Below are 10,681 nucleotides of genomic sequence, written 5' to 3'. Positions count from 1 at the left end.
CCACTGACCTAGACCATTACACCACCACCCATAGCCTGAACTGTTTATACAAACTAAGATGGATCCATGTTTTCAAACCGTTTACGCTAAATGATGCATCAGAAATCAAGACTCATCAGTCTTTCAAGCTTTTGTTGCCCAGTTTTGGTTATTCTGTGCGAATTCTGGCCATTGTGATAGGAGTGGCTATCGGGGTGGTTATTACAGTCACTGCTGCCTTCCTATCAACTCTGGGCAGTTTGGGACCATTTCTCTCTGACCTAGCATCAACAAGGCATTTTCAATTGTAGAACTCACTGGATATTTTACTCTTTTTCAGACCATTCTCTGCAAATCAGAGATGATTGTGTGGAAAAGACACCAGTAGATTAGCAGTTTCTGAAATACTCAAACCAGCTTGTTTAGCATCAAAAACCACACCACATTCAAACTTATTTGAATCTCCATTCTCATGCCCAGTTTAAACTTCAACGGGTCATCTTGAAAATTTCTACGTGCCTAAATGCACTGAGATGCCTTCTTACCACTAGTTAATTAGATACTTTACTATTGAAGTGCTCAGTGAGTGTAGTTTATTGCCAGTCTGATTCTGACAGAAGACGAATGCCTTAAACTATTTCATAAGCATGTTACGTACTTATTTTACCCCTTTGGAAGGAATAAACACAACATGACTTGACCTTTTTAATGAAGAAGTCATTTCATTCAAATGAATGGAAGCAGTAGACAAAAGTTATTAAATAGAGGCGATTGCAAAGCAATCATCCAACATATTTTTGGGGAGAGAGGTTTCAGCTGAGGGTAAGGCAGCAATCTGACACTGAGCACATTTGTAAAGGTCAACACCATCGCTGTTCTCTGCGGGTGCAGAGTAGAACCATCTCAAACGTGACAGTGCAACATACTGAACAGGTTTGATAGCACACTCGTACATCAAATGTGACGTGAACAAGATTGTGCCTCTTCCATTTTGGACAAAAGCCTTAAGTGTGACTGCTGCCAATGTTCCCCAAACACCCATAAAAATGAACACTTTACCTAAAACCCAATAGATGACATTTTCCAACTTTAGGTCATGTTATTGAATATTGCCAAGATTTCAATATAGGTTATATAACCAGTAATTACATTTGGAGCTTGTTTATTTAGTTGCAATGTCATTCCAAAAGTTTCAGCTAAAGTGCCACCTTAAAGAAATGCACATCAGGCATCGCAAAAATGGCTGCCAGTCTTAGTTTTGTATATATGGTACGGTACACAGATTTTCATTTTAAACCATTTTTAGATAACTATCTGTAAATTAAAGTAACATCTCACCCCCCCCCCCCAAAAAAAATCTCCTCTGTCCTGCAGAGTTATGTATCCATCTGGAATATTTTGGTGGGATTTGCCCAACTCTGGAGATGTGTGGTGTAAAGATGTCCGTCTTTTCTTGAATATAACGGGACTAAAAGACACGTGTGCTGTCCTAAATGGGTTTTTAAAAAAATCTGAACTAAAAAACAAAAAACAAAACACTACCTACATTAAACAGCAGCCCAGATTAAATGAAATTTAGTCACATTATATTAAAGAGAAGGCAAACATTTCTGCTACACATGCCTCCAAACCTGTGCAGATGAGCCAAAAAAATAAAAAATCTAGATGGATGACATGCACAACAGACCAGAGGAAATAAATATCGAGCTTTACGGTAAACTGCACCTTTAGTATTACTCTTCCGATAGCACATTTTGTTTAAATTATGTCTCAAACTCTGTAATTCAATGAATTCTATATGAAATTACACAATTAAACTTGTTTAATGATGGAGAATGTTGACTAGCCAGCCAATAAGAACCACTGCCAGCCCAGCTGAGTGACAGTCTGTCCTATCAGTCCACACATTAGTACTTTAGTAATCAAACGCTTGGTTGAATGTGCGTTTGTGTCCCCCTCTGTTGTTGCCGTAGCCGCCGCCGCTGCCGCCGTTCCGGAACCCGTTGCCACGGCCACCGTTTCCACCGAAACTCCTTCCCCTGCCGCCTCTGAACCCTCCTCTGTCACCACGGTTACCACTGCCAAAGCCTCTGTCACCACGGTTACTGAACTGCTTCTCCTCCAGCTCTGGCAGCTCTGTGGCCACAGTGAGCTGCCAACGGCGACCGTCCTGCCATGTTTCCTAATGGAAGAACAAGTTTGGAGACAAAGGATTTCAAACAGGACTGCCAGTCTGTTGAAATATATATTTTCACTTTTTTTCACATTTACAAGAAGTCAACTACATATGTTGAACAGATGTTGGGGTTATTGTTGTTCCCACCTGAATCTCCTTGACTTTATCAGCTGGGACGTCAAAACAAACTCCCTGTTAGAAAAACAATAAGCATGAGATGGCGAGTTTTTCAATGTCTGTGTCAAACAGACATGGTCACATATGTTCACTCATACTAACAGATGTCTCTCTGTTTACATGCTGTGGATAATTAGCTTTGTGCTTATTGTGTGACCAGAGAGACTCAATTCCCATACAACAGGACAATACATTATAAAAAAAAAAAAAAAAAAAGACATTTTACTCACTACTTCTCTTAATTTGCATTTTCATTTACCAGTGAGTTTCCAATTCACACTTCCATTTGCTATCATTCATGTGGCACGCTGGGGTGTGGTTTTTTCACTATTTTGCAAGAATGTACAATTTATAAGAAAGTAGAACAGTCGCTGAGCCCAGTCCTTTGTAACTGTACACACGCAGACATCCATCAACATACAACCTCTCCCCCTCTCACACAGATACCCATTATTTTACAAAGGTCTAGCATCTATGTATACACTAGCCACAGCTCACATATCTACATATTGAGTGTGTATACATACTGTTCTGCCTTTGAGGAAGGTCATTCTGTGAATGTGGTTCTCAATCTCCTCTCCTAGCTGCTCTTTGATGGTTCTCCAGGCGTAACCCAGATTATGCATCTCCTGGGAACACACCAACTGCATTGTGCTGAAACCCTGCAAAAAAACAAAAACAAAACAGAAACAACACATTAGGCAGAATTACAGTTATACATCACCTAAAGGCACAGCGCATTTCTAACTAGATGGAGGACAAGCACTATACTTAGTGGGTGGGCAGGGGCAACATGTTAGGCCTGCATGAGAACGCCCACGGGCTTTAAAACAAAGGGCAGACACAAATCTATCGTCTAGGAAAGCTGTATGCGAGGGTGAACGGTGCCTAGTACGACATAATAGCGAGTTCTGTACGCATGCATAAATAACTTACAGCATCAGAGTTGAGCAGTGACCTCTGCTCTAGACTTGTGGCTCCAGAAATGTGGGCCAGGGCAGCAGCCAGTGCATCAACTGCTCCTCTCTCCTCAATCAGCTTCTCAGCTGATGCTCTGAAGTACCCGATAGCCGCGACTGGAACAGAATCCAGAAACCTGGACACAGTATAGGAAAAGTCAACAATCAAACTCTCGCAGTCAGGAAAGATTTTTCACATTCAGCAGTGTCATGATTAAGGCAGAGGCTTCGTGGGACCACCAAGCTGCCAGTACTAAAGCATCGCCCTTGATTATTAATAACACCTTGTGGCTGACTGAATACAAGCTTTCAAATAGTAAACAATTAAAACTATTTCATACTCCTGTAACAAAATATAATTGCTTGCCCTTGGCTCTCACTCCCCTTAATTACCTACCTGACAGCATCCTTGCTTGATGACTTAATAATATCGTTGGCAGTAGGAACGCCAACTCGCCTGAATGTGATGCCCTGAAATAAGAGCAAATAAAAAATGGTTAGTTTAACAGTCACATAGGAAGGCCTCATTGTCACAGATTGTGTAAAAAGCGCCTTTATTTAGCCGGTGCCTCTTAAACACCCTCCTCCTCTACCTTTCTGTTCTTTTCCCTTTGGATCTTATCCATTTCCTTCTCACACGTAAAGAGAAAAGACTGAGTAGGACTGATTGTGTTCTTTTTTCTGATTTTTTTACAGCTTCTTTTTTTAAAAAACAAAAAGGTAAGCCCGTCACTCCTGTTTGCCCAAGTGAGCATTTCAAAAGATACCTACTGCTTTGTTTTCTACGTAGCGCAACTGGTCCTCTTCTTTTCTTTGATAGAAGCAGATGCAGACTCCAGTCCTGCCTGCACGCCCTGTACGTCCTGAACGATGGATGTATGACTCCACATCCTGAGAATAAACACAAAAAAAAACTTCAGACAAAGTAAAGATTTGAGGCTTCATCATTTTACAACATTTCTCCCTTGAAGGCATGGAATATGTCAGGTCTGTTTGTTTGTTAGCAGTGTAGCATCTGCTGTTTCCAAGATATCCTGTTCAGATTTTATGTGATGTTAGGTACCAATAACAGCTGGAGCAGAATTTATTTTAGTGAAAATCTGGTCAAAGTCATACCAAATGTGAAAAATCTACAAAACTGTTATTTTTATTGAGTCGTCAAATTATATAAACTATATACAAATAGAAATGGGTTTGGAGGACACGAGTACCTAGATCAACCTTGACAAAAATTAATTTGAATTAGTTATTAAAGTTTCACAAAAAAAGGAAAAAAAAAGAAAAAGAAAAAAAATCACACTACATATCTGTGTGTGTATAGCAATCATATATATCTTAAACAGCTTATAGGACCCAAAGCTTTTTTCCAATTCTACTCCACGTGTACAGATCCATAATAAAGAATATGAACAACGGAGAAGAACAAAATACACCACTTTAGTATGGAATGCTTCAAGGTCATAGGTCAAAGGTCAGACATCAGCGTGTCGTTATAAAAATCAGGCTGACTTCGGCAAGTTGTAATAAAACATTATAAAAACACCAAAGTGTTAGCAGCACCTTTGCCGTTCTGGGGCAGATGCGCTCTCCCAGTGATCTTGTTGTGTATAATCGTGTGAAAGTGTGCAGGTAACATCCATGCACCGCAACTTAATCACTCATTTTCATCCATCATCTTCACAAGTATAAAATCAACACTCTTACAATATTTAAACAAATAAATAAATATAAAAGGCATAATTAAGGAATTCTTATAGATAACTGGAAACTCTTCTCACCTTGGGTGGAGAACACTGGACCACCAGGTCAACTTCAGGGATATCTAATCCACGGGCTGCAACATTAGTGGCAACCAGAACCTCAAAGGCGCCGTTCCTAAATCCCTTCAGCGTCATCTCTCTCTGCTTCTGGGGGATATCACCATGAAGAGACTGGGTGCTCTTAAAAAAAAAAAAAAAAGATAAGAAAAGAAAATTACTGAGGATTTTACCAATTTAATGTGCAACACATCAGTCTGTTAAATGTGCACCATGCAAGTATGTGCATCTACCTGTTTGATGGATGCATTCATGGAAAGCTCATTGGCCTCTTTCTTTGTCTCACAGAAGACAATGGTTCTCCCATGGCTGCCACTGTACACCTGAATCACGTCGCCTATCACTGCCGCACGCTGTGACCAGTGACATGTTATGGCTAGATGCTACAGTAGAAAAAGAAACAGAGACAAATGATTCACCAGGGCGGGGGAAAGCGGGGCGTGAGAGGAGAGAGATTTTCATTAATCCAACTGGCAGGCTAAAAACTTGTACTTTATTACAACTTCACTGAAGTGGATGATGATAAATACAGCAATTTTTACTGCAAATGAACTTGCTGGGTTTTCCTGGTGGAGATGTATGCGAGCTCATTTTACAGTCCGTTACTTTAACTGGCCCTGCATGCAAGCATCTCTAAGCAATGTAAACCAAAGACCCAAGACTGCTGTAACGCTTGTTAAATTGCACCAGTCTCAGCCTCTACGTCTCCCTCCCACACAAACACACTTACTTCCACAGTTGTCGCAGCTTTCTGAGTTTTCTTGCCAATCAGGTCAATATGTTTGCAGTTGGGTCTCATGTATTTCTTTGCCACTTCATACACCCAAGGTGGGCAGGTAGCCGAAAACAAGAGAGTCTGTGGGTTGGTGTCGGCGTCTAAACAGGAGAGATGTGCACGACATTAAAATTTACATATATAACCAAACTAAAACAATTACTACTTCAGTAAACAGTCGTGTAAAAAGGAAAGGACTCTATGCAGTCCTGTGAGAAACTAAGTACACCCTTGCACCCTAGCAGATAAGAGGCTAAATAGCAGCAAGGTGCTGCTAATCACATTCACACTGGATTAACTGATCATCAGGAAGTGTGAGCACCTCTACAAAGGCAGACGTTTTGGCAGTTTGATAAATAAACTAAAACACTATCAGCTCATTTTGGCCTATATACATATTTCAACATACAAACCCAGAGATTGAACTTTACCTTTCTTATACGATGAACCCAAAATCTCTTCGACCTGTTCTGCAAAGCCCATGTCCAACATTTGGTCCACTTCATCCAAAACAACATGTTTGACTTTGGTGAGGTTGAGTTTATTGTTCTGGATGTGGTCCTTGATGCGACCGGGGGTTCCAACTAATATATCAATACCATTACGGATAGCATCAACTGGAAGGAAAAGGTTAATAAAAAGAGTTTTATTTCATAACAATATATAAAGCAAGCTGAAAACAGCAAACAGAAACTGCATTTAAAAATATTCTGACATCTACTTAAGAATCTATTTCTAGAAAAAACAGCAGTGAAGGAATGGTCTCAGTTACCCTGATTATCATCGACATTTTACAGTCACTGAAACTGAAGTCATGATTGAAGCAATCCCAGTTATTAAGTTAATTTGCAAATCCCATGAATCATACACTACAAAAAAAAAAAAAAAAGCCCATGCGCTGTTCCAGTATACAGTCCTGCCACCTTGTGTCTGCCCTGAATTACTGCAGTCAAAAGGTTAAAAGTAGTGCATTTGAGGCATTCAAGCAAAAAAGGTGGATAGAACCACAATTTTTGCTAAATTAAAATGTGTAATACATGTATAACATCCCTCTTTTCTAACTGGAACATCCAAAACTATTTGACTTAAAGAAAACTGTGTTGTTGTATGTGACATACTCTGTGGGTTGTAGGAGCTGCCTCCATAGAAACAGGCGATAGATACGCGCTTAGCGATGTCTTTGAAGTCTTTAGCAACCTGGATAGCCAACTCTCTGGTTGGAGTCAACACCAGAACCTATAGTTAAAAAAAAATAAATAAATAAATACTCAGTCACACAGAATCACAGCGTCCATAAATATTCACTACCTCTGCTGTGTATGGGCGTGTACCTTGGGAGGACGGCCTCTGGCCATGTCCACTGAATCCTTCTGGAGCTTCTCCACCAAAGGGATAGCAAAGGAGAAAGTCTTTCCTGTTCCTGTTCGGGCTTGGGCAATTACGTCCTCTCCATCATAGACATGATTAAATGTCTTTACCTGAATGTCAAACAGATAAGAGACTCCTCGGGCTAAAAAGGGACAGTAATAGTGTGGAACACAGAGAAAGAAAGAGAATCAATGGTAATTAGTTATTAGTTAATTATTTAGCAAACCTCGAAGCACTTCAACAACTCCTATGCCCATGTTAGATTAGCCCTAGAAAGCTTGCAGAAGTCTATAAATATTCAAATAAATTCTGTAATTCTTCATTACATAAAAAGCTGAAGTCAGACTTAACAACATGACTACCCAAAACTATGACGCACCAAGCATGTCAAGAACTTTGCATGTGCCAGTGACCTTCTAATTCTGAGGCACTGTATAAAAATAAATAGAATTAAAAATAAATTAATGAAAATAGGGTAGAAAGTTCTGACATTACCTTTCAGTTTGTCAATAGTGACTTTAGAGATCCTAAAGTTGGAGAATGCACCTTCCTTCTGCTCTGGTGTCTCTTCCTAAACAAGAAAACAAAGTCAGTTTTGTTTTTAAAACCTGTAACTGAAGCCAGAAGATGTGCTGGGAAAAGCAAAAGACATTCTCTCTGCAGATCTTACCGTTTCTTTTTCGCTGTCACTGGCCGAATCTTCGCTCGACTGGGATGGTGTCTGAACCGGGGTGTTTGGGGTGGAATGTCCATTGGTTGCTGCCTCTGCAGTTGCCTTCTTTTGCTTCTTCTTGATTTTCTAATCCCATGAAAAGAAGTGGATCAAATATTACAAATATTACAGAGAGATCACTTTATAGGCAAAATTATTATATTCCCCTAATATAAACAGGATGTATTAATATGCCCATAAACTGTCCATTAGTTCCAAAATTAGACCTTTGGCTAAGGACAATCAACACTGACCTCTGTGTCTGTCTGTTCTTCAGTGCTCTTCTTAGTCTTCTTCTTTGATGTTTCAACACCATTGCTGTTGCCATTCATATCAGTGGCCTCATCGAGGTCTTCGTTCACTTGGTCTGCCGCAAGCTTGTCTTTTTTCTTTTTCTTTTTGGGTGCAGGAGGCTCGCAATCTGGATCCTCCTGCTCTTCCAGCTGCTGCTGCTGCTGCTTCTTCAGCTTCTTGCCCTCTTTGGTCTTGTTCTATTTTTTTTATTTTTTTTTTTATTTCATTTTAAGACACAAAACAGTAAGAAATTCAGGAACCCCAAGGACTCTGTAGCTACTCAAAGTTTAAAAGTGTTCAGTTCCTCCACACATTGTTGGCTAATGTTGTGCTTTTTGTCCTACTATCAGCAAAAACGTCATTTAGATATTGCAGTGGTTAATGTGCATCTGCTGTATCACACAACCTTTCTGCTGGCAAAATATTCAAAGACTACAGTTATTTGGGTGGTTTTTGGCATTAAAGTGGTCTGAAGCTACTTCCAGCTGCTCTCTTATTCAGTAGGGTCCACCTCAGTGGGCAGCTCTGCATGTCTGGCTGATTTTTACGCTGGATGCTCTTCCTGACAACACCAAAATAACTAGTGTCTCCTCCCTGCATCATAACAGGAATATTTTGCTTAATGTAAACCACTGGACTATGAAGCCACTTATAAAAATGAGTGACGTTGAAAACACATTAAACAAAAGACAAAACACTTCTATATGGATATCTGCGTGGTGACTGACCCCAAATATTGACATTTTATTGAATAAATTAATGACTTAATGAAATAAAAAATAAAAAAAGGAATACTACTTTAATAACCAGACATGAGCCCGCTGCTAATAAGACGGCTCCTCTCCTGCACTGCCACCCGCAGATAACATTAGCCGAACAAACTTATAATAAATCATTTCGACCAAAGAACCAGCCAAACTGTGTTTCCCAGTTTAAACGGTTGATTTATTAATCCTGACCTGAGGTTGACAATACGAACACTAATCAGCCATCCACCTTGTAAGTCTGACAAAACTTAATTCTAGGCGGCCATACAAACTTTAGCGAATTTAGTGTATTTAGCATACCAAAGTGATATTCGGCAGCACCTATAGTTATAAGTAAAGTGTTGTTTACTGTTTTACGTAGTATTTGTTTGGGGGTTTTTTTTAGAACGTCTGGCTATAAAGTAAACAAAACTTAGTTCGGATGTATACTCCAATGTAAACAGTTTCGTCAGACCACACGATCAACTCTCAGACACATGGGCATGCCACGTGATCTTCTCTTAGCTATGGTTAAATGGCTAACACTCGCATTGTGTGCTAACATTAACTTAGCTCACCATCGGACCACGTTGCTGCTCTTCCGCTTCATTACAAAATTTAAGTTTTAAACAGCACGGGACATGAGCGCAAAAATACGTCACTGCTAAGTTCGCTACACACTGTTATCTTATCTCTCTCAGTTTTCCTAACAGTTAAGTAGAGTTAGCTGTCTGGTTAGCTAGTTAGCATGTTCAGCCACATGCTGCCAAAACATGGAGGAGCCGAGCCGCGAGTAAAACCATTTTTCTTTCTTTCCAGGTCGAGACGACCTGCTTTGCTCACCTTTAGGGTTTTAGTTTCCACGACAGTGTCTACTTCTTCGTCCATTGCTTGATCCTCAGTTTCAAAAATGATCTTTGATGGCATTTCTCTTCCCTGTTGGAAACCCTCAGCGTAGACACAGGTAAAACCCACGGGCACGCGGACGGAAAGGAACGCGCAGGGCGGCGCAACGACGCGTGTTCGCGATCCGGGTACAGAAATAGACCTCATAGACACTATATCCAGTCTCCGGATAAGCAAAAGACAAGAAAGAATATTAGTAACAATTTTCTTACGAACGTGAAATAATTACAGCAAAATCACAACGAATTATAACAATGAAAACAAAATCAAATGTTAGGTAAAAAATATTTTCGGATCTCAAGAGGGAAAACAAATCTTAGAATCAAGTAACTGAAATGGTGAAAAAAGTAGCCAAACAGCCCTAACAGTATTTAATTGAATTTAATCACAACCACATCAACATACTTCATATAGAGTCTGTAGTAGTTTCACATTGTACACTGTCTATTAAGCCTATCAGTATTTTTATTCGTCTTTAGGCATGAAAAGATGAATAAAAATACTGATTGAGGTTGTCATAATTCATGCATGATGGGGTTAAATAACAATAATTGCAATGAAACACGTCATACATCTATAGTAATATTAAATAACCAGTGGGTGGCAGGGTATGGAGTTACACATCAGTGTCCAATGTAGTGGTTTATGTCCAAGTATACCATCAACACTGACACAAATGCAAGAAAACATCCTTTGAATAGCTGTCCACTGTAGTGACCACTATGCGTGAAAGGGTTAATGGCTGATAACAAGTAAACAGGTTAAAGGACTT

General features: G+C 39.8%; 1 protein-coding gene across 1 annotated transcript; it reads right to left on the bottom strand.

Moving 5' to 3' along the window:
• Window positions 1-671: 671 nt before the first annotated feature.
• ddx21 (DEAD (Asp-Glu-Ala-Asp) box helicase 21) lies at window positions 672-10,083 on the bottom strand. Its single transcript, XM_004539873.5, has 16 exons — window positions 9,847-10,083; window positions 8,218-8,454; window positions 7,922-8,050; window positions 7,747-7,822; window positions 7,215-7,393; window positions 7,002-7,119; window positions 6,315-6,500; window positions 5,839-5,984; window positions 5,342-5,491; window positions 5,070-5,231; window positions 4,063-4,182; window positions 3,689-3,762; window positions 3,269-3,428; window positions 2,860-2,994; window positions 2,303-2,347; window positions 672-2,161 (listed from the first exon to the last, which is right to left on the bottom strand). Exons 1-16 carry the CDS (start codon window positions 10,054-10,056, stop codon window positions 1,895-1,897), a joined length of 2,394 nt encoding a protein of 797 aa, XP_004539930.5. The 5' UTR covers window positions 10,057-10,083; the 3' UTR covers window positions 672-1,894.
• Between the last annotated feature and the right edge of the window lie 598 nt (window positions 10,084-10,681).

The sequence above is a fragment of the Maylandia zebra genome, linkage group LG1 (assembly GCF_041146795.1).
Source record: "Maylandia zebra isolate NMK-2024a linkage group LG1, Mzebra_GT3a, whole genome shotgun sequence".
NCBI lineage: Eukaryota > Metazoa > Chordata > Actinopteri > Cichliformes > Cichlidae > Maylandia > Maylandia zebra.
Note: the sequence above shows the minus strand (reverse complement) of the source record. Positions and strands in the feature narration are given on the sequence as shown.

Excerpts from the sequence above, each read along its gene's own strand:
- ddx21 (XM_004539873.5), bottom strand. The coding sequence starts at position 10,056 with ATGAGGTCTATTTCTGTACCCGGATCGCGAACACGCGTCGTTGCGCCG. Across the intron at positions 7,394-7,746 it reads CACTATTGACAAACTGAAAG|CCCGAGGAGTCTCTTATCTG; the intron begins GTAATGTCAGAA and ends GTCCCTTTTTAG. Across the intron at positions 3,763-4,062 it reads GCTACGTAGAAAACAAAGCA|GGCATCACATTCAGGCGAGT; the intron begins GTAGGTATCTTT and ends CTCTTATTTCAG.